The sequence below is a fragment of the Barbus barbus genome (assembly GCF_936440315.1).
Source record: "Barbus barbus genome assembly, chromosome: 7".
Classification (NCBI taxonomy): Eukaryota; Metazoa; Chordata; class Actinopteri; order Cypriniformes; family Cyprinidae; genus Barbus; species Barbus barbus.
Genome location: NC_136735.1, coordinates 19,882,274 through 19,900,134, shown reverse-complemented (window position 1 = coordinate 19,900,134; position 17,861 = coordinate 19,882,274). Strand labels below are relative to the sequence as shown.

The 17,861-nt window shown below is 35.3% G+C and overlaps 1 protein-coding gene across 8 annotated transcripts in view; it reads left to right on the top strand.

Annotated features, from left to right (window-relative positions):
- Positions 1–17,861, top strand: part of raph1b (Ras association (RalGDS/AF-6) and pleckstrin homology domains 1b) — a 50,703-nt gene that overhangs the window by 18,665 nt on the left and 14,177 nt on the right. For 3 of the 8 annotated variants that reach the window (XM_079421265.1, XM_079421267.1, XM_079421263.1), the window contains 5 exons: positions 7,829–7,953; positions 8,850–8,952; positions 10,942–11,525; positions 15,635–15,721; positions 16,104–16,178. In XM_079421265.1, coding sequence (XP_079277391.1) covers positions 7,834–7,953; positions 8,850–8,952; positions 10,942–11,525; positions 15,635–15,721; positions 16,104–16,178 — 969 coding nt within the window. In that variant the 5' untranslated portion in view covers positions 7,829–7,833. The remainder of the gene's footprint in view (positions 1–7,828; positions 7,954–8,849; positions 8,953–10,941; positions 11,526–15,634; positions 15,722–16,103; positions 16,179–17,861) is intronic. The other 5 variants (XM_079421266.1, XM_079421264.1, XM_079421269.1 and 2 more) reach the window with 4 other exon arrangements.

The following is a 17,861-nucleotide window of genomic DNA, read 5'->3' as shown; positions in this document are numbered from 1 at the left end:
TTGTGTAATGTAAACAGTATTAAAATATTTATTATATATATACATACACACACACACATACAGGGTTAGGGTTGTTAAAATGAAATGCAGACCCAGTAGCATGGTTCTTACTCAAGAATATTTAAATAAAATAAAATAGACTAATACTAAAAAAAACATTGTTTGTATCATTTTAGCTCTGCTTGGGATAGTTCACCCAAAAATGAAAGTGTGTCACTTGTCTTTTGTTTATCTTCAAAACACAAATGGAGCTATATTTTTCATTTATTGGAAGTCTGTATAATCAACATTTTCAAGCTTTGAATAAAAAGACCAGAAGACATTGTAAAAGTAATCCATATGAACAAACAGATTTATTATAGGCTTTTGTCATCACGTCTTCTGTTGACCATATTTGTTGTACATTACTGAATTTTTATATGTGAATAAATGCCTAAATTAAATATGTTGATCATTTTTAGTGAGATTTAAAGATGAAAATGCAGGAGATAGGCATCAGTAAATCCATATACTGTATATTGTCAACAGCTACTAACTCCCATCACTTCCTGCATGTGATTCTTTCAAATATACTGGATCAAATATATCAAAAAGATGTGAGTGAAGTCATCCCCTCACAGAGTGTTTTTTGGGCTTATTTTAGATTTCACTGCAATTACTGAGTCATTCTCTGATTCGGCAAATACATCAGCTCAGGACTTGATGATAGATTACACACAGCAATGTGTGTGTTTGTGTGAGTGAGGCAGAGGAAAACGGTGAGCAGTCAAAAAAGTGGTGAATCAGCCAGTGTGAGTAAATATTCTTAATGTTTTATGAATGTCTTGCATGCTGGTTTTTAACTGTACTTGTGTGCGACTGTGTGCTAAACAGAGGAGTCCTTCAGGTTGCATTTTCCTCTCTCACTGTCCTCTATTTCACTCTGCTCTTAAGATGCTTCATTTTTTTTCTCTCTCTCTCTCTTCCTTAGAGCTAATCTCTGTCCCACTGCACTATACAGGAATGTTGTCACATGTCATTTTCCCTCTGAGACTGTCTGCCATGACACACATACAATAATCTAATGTTTTAATTGAGGATATTTTCAGAGCTTCACAATTGCTCAGCACACGCGATATGATGCTATTTCTGTCTAGGGTGTGAGCTGCGTTCAGCTGTGCTTTACACTGAGTGATGATGGAGCTGTCTTCAGCTTCAGATGCTTCATTTGCTTCATTCAGATGCACAAGTTAATAATTATTAATTCTACTTTCTAGTTTAGAATCACTCACAAGGCCTCAACCATAATATTTTATTTTATTTAATATGTGTGTGTGTGTGTGTGTGTGTGTGTGTGTGTGTGTGTGTGTGTGTGTGTGTGTGTATCACACAGTGTGTGCACAATTATTAAGCAAGTTGATATTCTGCTCATATTTTTTTCCAAGAACATTTTTCCAATTCCAAACCACATTAATCTTAATAACTACTAATGATTTTGTATTTAATCATATATAAGTGATATATAATTGTCCATGAAGGCTGAAAGTCAAAAACTAATTTTTTCAGGTGTGCAGAATTATCAGACAGGTTTTCTTTTACAAATAAAATGAGCCAAAAAAGAGATTGAACTCAAGAATAAAAGTAAAAAATTATTAAATGCCCATGAGAAGAATGCAGTAATAGAATTAGCAAAGTTCAGGCATGACTATTGGGCAGCGAAATGCTCATTAGGTCAGCACGGTGGGAAAAAAAATAGGTGGAGAAGAAAAGACACGTTAACTGCAAAAGAATTAAGAATTAATTTGAAGAATTAGGTGAGAAACCATCAGGAACCATTTAGTCTCCAGCACCATCATTTTCCAGAACTGCAACCTTCCTGGAGTCTCCACAAGTGCAATGTGTCAGGTTCTCAGAGACTTTGCTTGGGCAAAAAATTCTTTAAAATGGCCCTCACTTAATAAGAATAACATGCTGAAGTGTTGTGAAATACATGAAGACTGATTTTGTATAGGCTTTATGGACAGATAAGTTGTGAGTGACTCTTGAAGAGCCAGCATCACATCCTCTTGTATCACGGTTTGAAGAATTTATCTTCCAGAATCCGGCAGTAAGTTTTGCAATAGAATACCCATCCAAATTTTAGCCTCTTTTATTGAAACATCCATTCATCGTTTCAATAAAATTGCCTTTGCCAGACATTTGTATGGTTGTACAGTGACATATTCTTTAAATGTCTCAATATGACATGGTCAAAGGTCATAGGTAGGTTATTTTGGTCACAAATGACTGATGTGTTCGTAAAGCATTTACAGGAGTGTTGTTAAAACGGCTGTTACTGCTGGTTATGAAAATGAAGTGTGTCAGTAAAAAGCTGCCTTTGTTTCTGCAGAATGTGTTTTTATCTGGGATGTACAGAGTTGAGGAACAAGGAAAAGGAATGGATTTAGAGTGTCAGGGCAGTCTAAGTCTTCTTTCTGCTATTTAACTCAATGTGCCATCACACTGATTCAAAGTCAAAGCATAACTGTGGGTCATAAATGTATGTAGTCATATCTGACAACATCTTAACCAGGATTATTTTATTAAAAGTTCAATAGATAGAAAGTTTTAAATCTCAATGCAGATATGTTTATTTTAGTACAGCATATTATACCAGTCTAGACACTACAAAATTACAAAACGTTATTCAAATTTACAAAAATTTCACTACTTATATTTTACATTTGGCTTTACTCTGGAGATAATAGAATGAAGAATACATTTATATATACATTCAAATATATGCATACAGTCCAAGTCAAAAGATTGTAATATTATTTTTATTATGTTTCTGCAAAAAAGTCTCTATTGCTCACAAAGTCATAATACATTTTGTTCAGCTTACATTGTAACTGACATGAACAAAATAAATGATCAAATTATGTCAGGCATATTTTAATGATTGTGACAGGCTTAGTTTAGCATCTTACTGTTCAGGTCATCACCCCTCAAAGAATGCATGGCTTTGTATTCTAAGCATCATTTTCTTAATGGAAAAATGTTTATTTTGTATATTTGGAATACATATGACCCCGTCACGTACTTGACAGATGTGAGTGATGTGTACCACTGTTACTGCAGGGAGGAGGTCATGTGAAATCTGTTTGTCCTGACATTAGTCTGCTTTGCTGTTGTAATGTCAATGTGTGCTCAAGACCACTGGAAAGGACACACACAAACATTTCTCCTTTCTATGCTGAAGTGTTAAGTTAATTCAGAAGTTGGCATCTGCTGGAAAGTGATTTATTAGATTTGAGTAGCACTCAGATCCCTGGGTTGTGTGTGTATTGCCATATGTCTTGTGTTTGGGTAGAGATGAATAATAACATTAGCACACATGCCACTTGTGTGTGTGTGTGTGTGTGTGTGTGTGTTTATTTGTGGCCAAGCTCACAAGCAGACTTGTGTATTTGAGCAAGAGGTCAGGGAGGTAAGAGTGGCAGCTGTAGTGTTTCTCGTTGTTCTGCTTTGACGCCGTCTGTGTGTATTTGAAAGAATGAGACTATGCACATGGAAAATGGTGGTAGCCTGTTCACCCTTCTTCCTTTTCCTGTCCCCCTCCTTGGCCAGCCATGATGTCATATTTAGCCTCATAGAAGGAGTGTGTGTGTGTGTCAGCCAGAGAACAGCTGCTGAAGGGTGGTGGGAGAGCCTTGACAGAACAGCTCGCGGGGGAAATTAAGAATTCTGTACATCCTGGGCATTTCCTGTCTTTCCCTCTATTCCTCCTTCTCTCTTTTTCTCTTTCTATAATTTTCACTCATTCTTACACGAGTTCTATGAACATGTACTATTTCATGACGTTATGAAATGATATAAGCACAACAATCCACTGATTTGAATGCTTGAAGTATATTTTCATAATTATGAATTATGAGCATATTCCTTTTAGAACATTTATTATTTTATTTGATGGTGTGTGTGTTTGTGTGTGTATTAAATACATTATCGTTCAATGAGTTTCATCAAGGCTGCATTTATTAATTTATTATTATTAATGAAATATTATTCAAATATTATTACCATTTAAAATATTTTTTTCTTGGCGAATGTATGTTAAAATTAAATTTATACCTATGATGCAAAGCCAGTAAGTTTAAAAGAACAAGTTAGATTTTTTGGAACTAGACATTGTCACTGTACTGTCACTTTTGATCAATTTAATGCATCCTTGTGGAATTAAAACCTTAACTTGGTTGCATAAAAACATTTATTTTCATGTAAAACTGTGTCCGTGATGCTTGGTTACTGCTTTTTTTGTTCACTGCTGACAGCAGGCCATAACCTTGATGATAGTAGAGCAGTAGCCATTTTGCTTTTGCATTGTTCCACCCTGTCACATTCACAACATTCACAGACACTTGTTTATTCATATATTATAAAGCTTTAAATGGCACAGTTCAGTTAATTAGCAAATACAGATATACTGTATTTAATAGAAGTCTCTTTGAAAATATCACAAAATATAAAAGGCATTCATTTCATACAATAAAGCACAGATTTTTAGATGGTGTGTAGTGGCAGATGAAATATGAAGGATGAATTTATTGTCTACATTTTGTACTTCACCGTTTTGTATGTGTGAGAGAGTTTAGCAGAGCTTAGTCTAAACCAGCATCTGTTAAGCAACAGGGTGCCAAGATAACACACCTCTCTAATTTCCCTCTGCTCTCGTTCTCTATCTCCACCTATTTTTCATTTTCTGCTGTTCCATAATTTTGCAAAATCTCCTTTTGCCCCATACTCTCCCCTCTCATTCCCTCTCTCTCTTTTTATTTATCCTCTTTGTGCTTGACTGATTATGCAGAACCATGGCTGTTTGCAGTAGAGTGACTGAAGGCATCATTAGCATCCTGCTGATCTGAAAGCGGTGAGACAGAGCACGGGGTTAGAATGATATATTTGCAAGACTCGATCTACTGAATTAAGCACCTTGTTGAACTGAACCGCCTCTGATTGTATCTTGTCAATGGACTTGCATATGCAAACACTGGAAGACACAGCTCACCCAGGGGGGTCTAAAACCATCTTATAATAGTAAAGGTTAAAACATTCAGTTTGGTGTCTCCTGCCGACCAGTGATCTGTTAGAGTGGATGTCAGCAGGACAGTATTGTAAGAAAACAAAGGCACCAGGACTCTCCTAAACCAAACAGATTCTGAAGAGACTCTCACAGTGATAGTACATGGGGTTGGTACAATATTAATGCAGTTAAGCTAAACTCAAGAACATCTGGAGAACCAATCATGTAGTCTTTTTACTCAATGTCTATAAGTGCTGTAACTACCCATAATATTTAATCAGCTGTTAGAAATGCATTATGGTTCAAATAATTTTTTTTTATAGAAATTAATACTTTTTTTTTTATCAAGCATGCATTAAATTGATCAAAAGTAACAGTAAATAAATGTATAATGTTACAAAATATTTTTAAAATATATTCAAAATGTTCTTTTGAACTTTCTATTCATCAAAGAATCAAGAAATATCTGTTTCCACAGAAATATGAATCAGCAGTGTTTTCAACATTGATAATAAGGAATGTATTTTAAGGTATTTTTATTTTTAAATCGGCATATTAAATCGCCATTTCTGAAGGATCACGTGACACTGAAGACTGGAGTGATGGTAGCTTTGCCTCGCAGGAATAAAGTACATTTTATAATTTATTTTAAATTGTAATAATATTTCACAATATTACTGTTTTTACTGTATTTTTGAACAAATAAATAAGCCTTGGTGAGCAGAAGAGACTTCTTTAAAAATATTTAAAAACTTATACTAGTCCCAAACTTTTGTAAAGTGCTGTTTATTTTGACTTCCTGGAATATGTGATTCTAATTTCTGATCAAAATATTTTCTATGTAAATGTTAAAAAAAAACATTGTGTCTGCTTTCAAGTCTGCAAAAAATTACCGTGAATTTAGCGGTAAAAGACTGTAAAAATGCTACCGTAAAAACCTGTTAAATGGTTAACAGTAAGTTCCCCTACTATACGGAGAAAAACTGTATTGGACTTTACATGTAATTTTACTGTATTATACCATTTTTGGAAGTGGAAAAAGAAAGTATAATTTACAGTGAATAACCGTACAATGCAAACCGTAAAATGCATTACATTTCAAATTTGATGGTTTTTTTTGTTGTTGAAATAACTGTTTCTTCTTAGTTGTGTACGTTAGGGTTGTATGTTACATCTAATGTTGTTAAATTATTGTTTATTGCAATATTTTCAGCCTTCAGTGCACAACACAATGAAATTGGCACAACAAAACACATAGAACTAATTTCGTGCTGTGCTAAATTAATTGTGTTGCAGCTTGTTTCCGTTGTTTATTTCATTGTGTTGCGGCTTGTTTCCATTGTGTTGCGCAAATTTCATTGTTGCAACTTGTTTCCGTGTGTTGTACTTATTTTGTTGTCTTTTGGCTTGTTTCTGTTGTGTTGCTCTAATTTCATTGTGTTGCAGTTTGTTTCCGTTGTTTATTTCGTTGTGTTGTGGCTGTTTTCCGTTGTTGTGCTTATGTTTTGTTGTGGCTTGTTTCCATTGTTGTGCTTTTTTTTCTGTTGTGGCTTGTTTCCATTGTGTTGTGTTAATTTCATTGTGTTGCTCATTGTTTCTGTTTTGCTGTGGAGATTTTGTTGTGTTGTGCACTACTGGGCCACCATAGTTTTTTTCTACTGATAGTGAAAGTGAATCTGGCTGTCATTAACATGTCTCTATGCATAGTTTGTGACTCATCTAGTAGTTCATGTGATTTTTTTTTTTTTATATATATATATATATATATATATTTTTTATTCACATTCACCCAACCCTAACTCAGCATGAAAAGTCCAATACATGCTTAAACGCATGCTGACTCGAGTGTTTTACTCGAGTTGTGGCTGAGCGCAGCTACGTTAGCGTCCACTAGAGGGCGACCACCGCCTTACACCCTCAAATCTCCATTCTAATGAGGTCATTACTAACACACCCAACATTAGTGTGATTACAGCGTTTCCAATTTCTCATCTAAAATATGATTATATTGCATGGGAACAATATTGATCTCAAAGTTGTTTTGTTTATCTGTGTATTTTGAGTAACAAGTATAATACTTATAAGTAACCTATGAGTGCTTTGATTTAATGTTGATACATTAGTCAGTAATGAGCAATAATGAACAGTAATGAACAAGAAACACAGTAGAAGATACAGCAGGGTTTACCATGGTAATGATGGGGGTGAAAACTGAGAAGGTTGCTATAGCAACTATGCCAGTCTTTGAGACAGAGCTGAGGTTACCATAACAACCACATCACACCCTCTCAAAAGGCAACCTTGAAATAATGACTTACTTTACACAGAGATGAACAGTGAAGGTGTGTGACAGAGAATGCATAAAGTTAATGAAGAAAAAAAGGTTTTTGTTTTTCTTAAATATGCCAGACTGACAGATGTTGTCCTTTGGGATTGCAGTGTCAAATGCAGATTGGAAGGTGTCATATCACAACCCTCATTTAAAAGAAAGATTCAAGGGTGTCCATGATGATGCGAGATAAGGAGAGATAAATTAATATCATCTACTGGGTTACAAAAGTGGAAATCAATCAACATGACAACCTGTGATGTACATCATCCTTCAAATGAATCAACACCTAATTGTGTTGACAAGACGCTTCAAAGTCAACAAGTCACTCTTGAAATGTTGGTTCTTTGTCAGCAGGCTGTAATATCTGTGATGTTCTGTGTGTTTAGACATGCGGCTGTCTGTTGTTGACCGTATCATGTACTGAGGTGGTGTGGGTGTGTTTGTGTGTGTTACAGCAGATATGGAGCAGGTATCAGATGATGAGTTGGACCATGCTGCTGAAGAAGACAGCGATAAGGAGGACCAGGATCTGGACAAGATGTTTGGTGCCTGGTTGGGAGAACTGGACAAACTCACACAGGTGACACTCTTACACACAGTCACTCAGTGTGATGTTGAGATGAATTACATCTTGAATATGATGCATTATATAAACTTTGGGGACTTTTCTCAGCAAATATTGATATTGAATAATGTAATTAATTCCGTTTTAGGGATGCATAAAATTTTGCCATCTGAGTTGTCATGTTTGGCGATTATTTTCATATTTTTAGTATCAGTATAGGTCAGTATTGTATATTTAACTGTACATTCTGATTTTCTCTATTTTCACATCAGATTACCTTTTCATCATCTAAAGCAGTGGTTCTCAACCAGGCGACTAGGTCATTTTATGTATAATAATTTTGATGTATTTATTTGTTTTATTTTTACTGGAAACTGTCCTCAGAAACCTGAATATATAAGATCCTAATTTTAAAATTTTCTTTTAAAAGTGATTTTAAAATATTTCTAGACCTACAAATGTGATATAAAGTAAAGGAATAGTTCACACAAAAAATGGGTGAATTTACTCATCATTTACTCACCTTCATGTTGTTCCAAACCTGTATAAGTTTCTTTGTTGAATCAAAAAGTTTGAGAACCACTGATCTAATGTCATTAATACATAGGCCTTCATTTTTTTCATCCTGTACATTATAATGTGATGCCTAAATTCCCTTGTAACATTTAAAATCATGATTATTCTTTTTAAATGTGTTAATTTATGTAGTTAAAATAGTATAACATTTTAATATCAGCTGTTTATCAGTTAGAGGCCATAACATGAAAATTATTTTCGGCCAGAATGTAGTATTCTATTACTATTTTTTATTAATTGACAAACCTAATTTAGATACTTATTTTTTTATTGTGTTGTATTGATGATTGTTTATGATTTGTCTGCTCACCTTCCACTGTCTCTCTGTAATGTAGAGTTTGGATGATGGGCGTCCTGAGAAAGTGCAGAAAGCTCCTCTCAGACAGGAAACAAACCTTGCCAATTTCTCCTACCGTTTCTCGATGTACAACATCAACGGTTAGACTACACCCAGACACACACCACCTCTAATTACTCAGCATTCATTATCACTCAAAATCCCACTCAAAACGCCTTCACGTGCATCTGATATGATGGTGTTGCGGCATGCAGCAGTTTTCATGGATTATCATTAAACCACCAGCATAACATCTGAATGCATGTAATGATAGTTTAGCATGCACAAACACTGCAGTTGAAAAGTTTCAGGTCTTTTTATGTTTTTGAAAGAACTCTCTTTTGCTCACCAAGGCTGCATTTATTTCACCAGGAACACAGTACAAACAGTAATAATGTTAAATATTATTCAAATGTAAAATAAGAGTTATTCCTGTTATGCAAAGCTGAATTTTCAGCAGCCATTACTTCAGTGTCACATGATCCTTCAGAAATCATTCTAATTCTCATTGTAGAAAAAAAGTTTAGAAGAACGGCATTTATTTGAAATCTTTGTAACAACAAATACTATCACTTTTAATCAGCTTAATGCATCTTTGCTGATTTAAAGTGTTAATTAACACAAACTTTTGAACAGTAGCATACTTGAATTACAATCCGAATTCAGGAAATGTTGGGACATTTTTTTTTTTTTTTTTTTGAATAAAATTAAAACTAAAAGACTTTCAAATCACATGAGCCAATATTTTATTCACAATAGAACATAGATATAACAAATGTTGAAAATGAGAAATTTTACAATTTTATGCACAAAATTAGCTCATTTCAAATTTGATGCGTGCTACATGTCTCAAAATAGTTGGGGCGGGGGCATGTTTACCATGGTAAACATTCTTTACAAAACAGTTTGAAGACGTCTGGGCATTGTGGTTATGAGTTTTGGAGCTGGAATTTGGTTGCATTCTTGCCTGATATAAGTTTCCAGCTGCTGAAGAGTTCGTGGTCGTCTTTGATGGATTTTTCGTTTAACGATGGGGCAAATGTTCTCTACAGGTGAAAGATCTGGACTGCAGGCAGATCAATTCAGCACCCGGACTCTTCTACTACGAAGCCATGCTGTTGTAATAGCTGCAGTATGTGGTTTTGCATTGTCCTGCTGAAATACACGTTGTCTGGAGGGGAGCATATGCTGCTCTAAAACCTTTATATACCTTTCAGTATTCATAGTGCCTTCCAAAACATGCAAACTGCCCATACCGTATGTACTTATGCACCCCCATACCATCAGAGATGCTGGCTTTCGAACTGAACGCTGATGACACGTTGGAAGGTTTCCCTCCTCTTTAGCCCGGAGGACACAGCATCTGTGATTTCCAACAAGAATGTCAAATTTGGACTCGTCTGACCATAGAACACTTTTCCACTTTGAGCCTTGGCCCACAGGACACTAAAGCGCTTCTGGACCATGTTCACATATGGCTTCCTTTTTGCATGATAGCGCTTTAGTTGGCATCTGCAGATGTCACAGCGGATTGTGTTTACTGACAGGGGTTTCTGGAAGTATTCCTGGGCCCATTTAGTAATAGTCAATGACAGAATCATGCCGATGAGTGATGCAGTGTTGTCTGAGGGCCCGAAGACTACGGGCATCCAACAAAGGTCTTTGGCCTTGTCCCTTACCCACAGAGATTTCTCCAGTTTCTCTGAATCTTTTGATGTTATGCACTGTAGATGATGAGATTTGCAAAGTCTTTGCAATTTGACATTGAGAAACGTTTTTAAAGTTTTCCACAGTCTTTTTACGCATTCTTTCACAGATTGGAGAGCCTCTGCCCATCTTTACTTCTGAGAGACTCTGCCTCTCTAAGACATCCCTTTTATGTTACAAACCTGATGTCAATTAACTTTATTAGCTGCTAGATGTTCTCCCAGCTGAATCTTTTCCAAATTTCTTGCTTTTTCAGCCCTTTGTTGCCCCCATGATTTGAAAGTCTTTTAGTTTTCATTTTTTTCAAATAAAAAAAAAAGTCCCAACATTTCCAGAATTCGGATTGTAAGTAAATGAATTAAAATTGTTCTCTCTCTATGTAGAAGCCATTAACCAAGGCGAGACAGTGGATTTGGACGCCCTCATGGCAGACCTGTGTTCAATAGAACAAGAGCTCAGCACTATCGGCAAACCCATGAGCAAGACCTCAGATGGCAAATCTAGACAGAGACCCACAGGCCGCTCGGCCAGCACCAAACACACCGGAGGGGGCAGCAACGGAGGAAGCACCAGCAGCAGCACCAGAGCTTCTCCCGCCTCCACCGTACGCGGTGGCAGCAGTCAGACACGGCCCCTGGCCTCCAACTTCTCCCTGGATGATATCACCGCTCAGCTAGAAAAGGCGTCCCTGAGCATGGACGAGGCAGCGAGGCAGACTTCTGAATCTACCTCGTCATCTTCCTCCTCATATTCATCTGCAACTCTCTCTCACCCGCCTTCTAATACACATCATCGCCGCACAGGATCGGTTGGGACGGTCAGTGACCAGGAAGTGCGCTCCATCAGTCATTCATCCAGGTCAAGTGTTAACTCTGCCTCGGCGTCCAGCATGGATTCACTGGACATTAGAGGGCAGGAAAATGAGGCGCAGTCACAGAATCAGAGCCAAAGCCAGACTAGCACAGAGGTAACACAAACACACACACAAACTTGATATTAAATCTTTTTTCCCTTTTGAATTATTTCATAGCTGGCGCTTAGATTTAAGATTCAAGAACTGGACGGTAACCATGACATGACGGGTCCATAGAGGACCAGAGGTTTATAAGGCATAAGAGACCATGCTTTTCTTTTCACTGTGAGAACCTTTGAGAAAAGTGAGACATAGCAGATAGAAAATTGAAAGCAGATGTGAGGGGCTCAAATCTAAAGCACAACACCAGAAAAGAAATATCCACAAAAGAAAAGGATAGAGCAGCACAGGTTAGTCAGCACAGGGATAATGGTCTCAATCGGGCCAGCTTTCTTTAGTTGGGTATTCAAAGTATAAAGTCAACATGAATTGTCTTTCACAACCCATTTTACATTGTCTTTTCATCTTTTTAAAAAAATCTGTTAAAGGTACATTCAGTACTTGCTAATTTAATTCTTATTTATTCTAATTTAAATTTACCCATTAAGAAATAAATATTGTTGAAGAGCCATCTGAATGGGGTTCACTTACATGAGAAGACTTTTCTATAAAAAATTAGGGGTGTAACGGTACACAAATATGACTGTTCAGTACATACCTCAGTTTTGATATCATGGTTCGATATGTTTTTTGTTTTTCGGTACAGCAGGAGGAAAAAAACTAAACATAAAATTGCATTTTTATTTACTTTACTTACTTTACTTTTGTCATTTAGCAGACGCTTTTGTCCAAAGCGACTTACAAATAAGAAAAAGTAACTAAAACTAAAAAGTTACAACTCTATAAATACTATCTACCCACATATTTAAGAAAATAAAGAAATTAAATAAAATTAACACATGCATATAACAACAACATTTCAATAATAAACATATCAATGAAAAAATTAAATAAAAAGCTACTACTATCCCTTGCCGGTGTCCCTGCCCGGTGGAGTCGTATTTAACAGTGGTTTACTGAAAAATTGCTCATTCTTTTAAAAAATAGGCTCATTCATTTTAAAAAAGTAAGTCAACACTCGACTTAAAAAAAATTGAATGAAAATTAAATATTAATTGCACATAATGCAGTTTTTAAATTAATTTCTAAATGATAAAATGTATTTTTTTTTTTGTTGAAATATAAGCATTTACACAGTAGCTGTCAATGTGTTTCATAACAGGTTTATTTAAACATACAGTAAATAATTAAGACATCACTAACTGGTAAGATAAACTATAATTAGTATAAATTCTAATATTTCGCAAAATGCTCTTCTCTAGACTTCATTTCTCTAGTGAACGAGCTGTAGACACTGACTTGCCTGAGGTAAATGAAATGCTTTTGTTTACAAACTGTTTTTTTTTAAATATCTTTCTGTGGTTGAAACACTGATTCAGCGATTACCTGAGGCATGAGATGTTCATTCATGTTTATTTCATGTTAAAACTAGTAGTAAAGAGGAAGGGATGATCATGCTCACTCGCGCTCCGCAGTACCGTTTGAACAGGTGTTTATACAGCATTCACATCAAAGAGCACCAAAATGTTTTGTTTAAATTTTTTTTGAAAGAGTAATATGTTGTTACTTCTGATCAGAAACAAAGTCTAAACTGAAAGTTTCGAATGAAGTTCCACCTATGCGGTGGTTAAAATAATGCTGTAATTGTTCGGTACACATGCATGCTGAACCGAAAGACAGAAAATGTTCGGTAGGAATAAAAAGTGGTTTAATCACCCCAATAACCCCAGTAACTTAACTGCTTATTAATATTAAAAAATATGCATATACAAAACAGTACATGTAGTAACTTAACTGCTTATTAATATTTAAAAAATGCATATAAAAACGGCAGAAAAACAAGTTAATACATTGATTAAAGTTTACAAAGAGTAACATTTCTTTTCCTTTGTAATATGCAATATGTCAGATGACTGTGGTAGTCCATGAAGAGAGCATTGCAGTAAATAGGGTCAATTTTTGATTTTACTAACTAAAAGTAAATTTTTGATTTTACTTTGACACTAAGAGTTACGTGATATGGATGTGTGTGTGTATATGTGGGTGTTAAAGAGAAGACGTTTCTAAATTTAAAATTATTTTCCCGTCTGTGTAACTTCATAATTAGCCTTAGTCATAATTCTGTTTTAAATAAATGTCTAAGTCAGTCTAATTACTACCAAAAAACAAAAGAGTCACTGGCATTTTAAAAAGTTTATCCTGTTATTCACTAAACAATTTAGAACAAAGAGGGTCTCTTTACTTGAACAGTCAACATTCCCTCTGACCCAGATACACACACAGTTCTATTCATAGCAGTTGTTCTTTTGTTAAGGGCAAAGTCTGTATTGTGGTTTTGGGAAATGTGATGATCGAGGTTTCACTGAATTCACTATTGAATCATTAAAGCTGAGTCATCTCTTGGCTACCCACATACTTTTCACACTTATTCTCAACCAAGTTCTCACAAGCACACACTCAGCTTTTATAGTTCTTCAGTACTGTTGTCAGAACCTGGGAAGACAATAAAACAGAAATGCTACTACGCCACTCTTCTAACCACAGCGTTACTCATCCGCACCAGGATGTACAGACCCGAGCACTTCTCTCAGCTAAAAATGCATACTGTGGATTCAGATGTAAACTAGAGCTGATTCACAGATGGAACAACGTGATAGGATTTCATGTGTGAGGGAGAGTGTGTGCACAAATCTTGCTGTTGTAATCTTGCATGACATTATTATGTGACGTAGAGACACTGAGTGTACTGTCTGTGGTCAGTGTAGTACATTGTGACAATAACACCTGCTTTGCTATATGGCTATGCTACTCTTAACTTATTTGAATGCATGGTGTGTTGGTTTTGGCAACATCTTGTAACTGTATGCTTACACTAAAAAAAAAGTTATATAGGAGCAACAGATGGCATGGCTTGTATAATGTCATCTATATTAATATGAAACGAGGGTTTTCAGCTACTGCTCTGTGGACCCAGGGGCTCCATGAAGGTACTGCAGGGACGATATACAGTATAAAACACATAGAGATTGTCAAAACATTATATAATGTTTTAGTGAAAGTTATTTTGGTCCCACTTTATATTAAGTGGCCTTAACTACTGTGTACTTACATTTAAATTAATAATTTGGTACAATGCATTTACTGTGTACATACATGTTTTTATATTGTACTTATATTTAAAAAAAAAAACCTTTATGTAAGTACATCTGTAATTCATTTCTGTAATTACATTTATAATTACACTGTTGACCCATCGCTTACACCTTAACCCACCCTTAAACGTACCCATACCACCAAACCTGTCCCTAACCTTACCCATATCCCACCCCAATAGCAGAAAAAGTGTTTTGCAATACAATATGACCACAATAAATATATTGTACTTATTTTTTGATGAAAGTACATAGTAGTTAAGGCCCCCTAATATAAAGTGTGACCGTTATTTTAAAAATGACCTTTTTTTAATTATATTGGAGCAGGGATCCATTGGTCTGTAAAACTTGAAAACCCTTGTCATTTTCAATATAAGTTAAATTCTATGACAATATCTGAAAATAATTAGTAAAAACAAACAAAAACCATGTTTACAGTAAAGATCTGAAAATGGAATTCTGTCTGGCAAGGCAAGAGTTAATGCTAAATACAGACACTTTCTAAAATATATTGCATGAACTTTCAGTGGATGAAACGAAATGATTAGAGAAAATTAATATAATTTGTGTTTTGAAGATGAATTTAAATCGTATGGGTTTAGAAAGACATGAGGGTGAATAAATAATGACAGAATTTTCATTTTATGGATGAATTATCCCTTTCAGAAAAAATGCAACATGCCCTATAGACTTCCATTGTACTTGTAATACTGTAAACTGAGGGACAAGTCAAAATTACTTTCTGTGCTAATCGATAGTATCTGTGGCATACTGTCGATTAGAAAGAAATTAGATTCTGTTAAACCAGAACATGTTTTACAACAAGAGTGGCAGCATATACTGACCCTTGCTTGTGCATGCCTTGTTTTGCATTGTCTGCTGCATGATTAATGTGTTTGTTTGCACCTTTTCTGTATGTGATGTCACTGCCTCCCCCACCCCTTTTCCCAGCATGTCTCACTGCGAAGGGCCAATGGTAAAGCTACCAGACGGCATCTTGACTTCACCTCACAGGAGGGGGAGGTGGATCAAAGTACTGTAAGTGTGTTTGTGTGCGACAGGGGATATGTGTGCACAGTATGTTCATTCTTAAAATACTGGCTCTTAGAATAGCTGTGATAACTCCAGGTTTCATTACGGCATCATTTTGGTGAAACAATAGAACAATATAGTATATCAAGAGAGATTTATTCTCAGAATGAGATCTGTGATTGCAATATTTTGTATATGAAACGGTTCTTCTTTTATATATTTGTTTTCCATTCACATAATGCCACCTCTTTCTGATTTTGAATAATCAGGCAATGCTTCCACACTTCCTATGCTTTACCACGATCAAGTATGTATTTCTATCATTTTTGGAATCACTGTAATCATTACACTGATTAATCTCTGTTTGTCTTTTCCCTGCACCCTAAAGCACTCATATCTGGACAGGGAGACCTCTCTGATTCTGAAAAACATTGCAGGAAAACCCTCTCACCTGCTGACCAAGGTGACGCCTCCTTTCGCTTGCTGCTTTTCTTTTTTCTCTGCATGTTTTTGGTTTATTTTGGTTCTACACAGAAAGCCTTTTAACCTCAGTCTTCTTGCCAGACTTGACACTTTGCTCCACCCACACTGCCTTCTTACATTTTTAAAGTGCTATATCTCCTATTTTCTCTTTGCTGCCATCTTCATATGTGCACAGTTTTGCCATGCCATTTAAAGATCAAATCAGATCATCCAGCCTGAAGTGTCTATAACCGTTGTCAACCTACAGCACCTCTCTCTGAAGAGAAAGCAAGGATTATGTATTATGTCTCTTTATTTTATTATTAACTTACAAGTCAGGTTTTCCAGTTCATAGTGGTCTGTTAGCATTCTCAGATTAGACAGGTGTTTTTGTTTTGTTTTTTTTATCTGTATTAAATTGACTATTAGAGATGAAGTAGTATGTTTAGTATGAATTTGTGGTTTTCATTACAAATGTAAAGAACATAATTTTGGTCCTTGGTTTTTGTTTTTTTAAGTGTATCTTAAATACAGCAGAGTTTTTTAGTATATAAAACAGGTTTGTAAAGAGGTGCTGGGTTTTTAAGCTGCATTATCAAAGTTATTTCTGGTTCTCTGAAGAAATGGCTGTTCATTCATCTTATTTAATTTTAGGACCATTTAATTTTGAGAACTATACATTTTAAACCAGTTTAAATTTTTTTTTATGTTTTGTGTGTGAAAGTGGTGTTTGTTTTACAAAGTAGAGTAGTAACACTAGTAACTATCTTTGGTCTAAAATTAATACATTTATTTGGTCACATGCAGTTTGACTTTCAACGTGATGAACAGTATTATTTTAGGGATAGTTGAACCAAAAATAAAAATTCTATTAAATACTCACCTTTTTTGTTCAAAATTTGTAAGGTTTTTTTTTTGCAGAGCACAGGGAAGATATTTTTGATAACCACACAGTTTTAAGTAAAAAAAAAAAAAAAAAACATTCTCATAAAATTCTCACAGACAAAGAAGAAAATCGTACAGGTTTGGAACGACATGAGAATTTTTGAGTGAACAATGCCTATAATATGCTGTTAGCCGTGCAGCATATAGCCATGCATTTGTTTTCCAATAAGCATTAGCTTAAAACAAAAGGCTCTATATTGAATAACTTCTTGATTTTAATTTATTCCTGAGAACAGCTATTATTATGCATGTGATTTTGTAATTCTCATGTTTTCGTACCAGCAAAGGCGCTTTTTGCAGGTGCAGGGCATTGTGGGTAAGGGTGCTTTTGTCTTGTGGAGTTAAATAATAAGCATCTAAATCTAACGCCACTTTGATTTTTCAAGGTTGTGTGAGCTTTTGTTAAACCTTGAAGCTGCTACGGTCAAATTGATACGGTTTATTATTTTCTCAAGTTCATTGTGCTGCATTACAACATTATCTCCGGTTGTTGTTATAGTATAGTAAGCTTTTGAATTGAAGTTTTACATGTATGTGAAGTTTTTAACAGAAATAGCTATTTTGAATTAAATTCAGACGTTTTTGCTGCATCCTTATTCACTTTATTGAGAGTATCCACTTTAACTGGTACAGTGCCTTATGAAAGTGTTCATACCCCTTTTGTTTTCACTTTTTGCTGCCTTATGTTAAACCGCTTTAAATTACAGCAGTCTACACTCAGCAATCTCAGCAAACCATA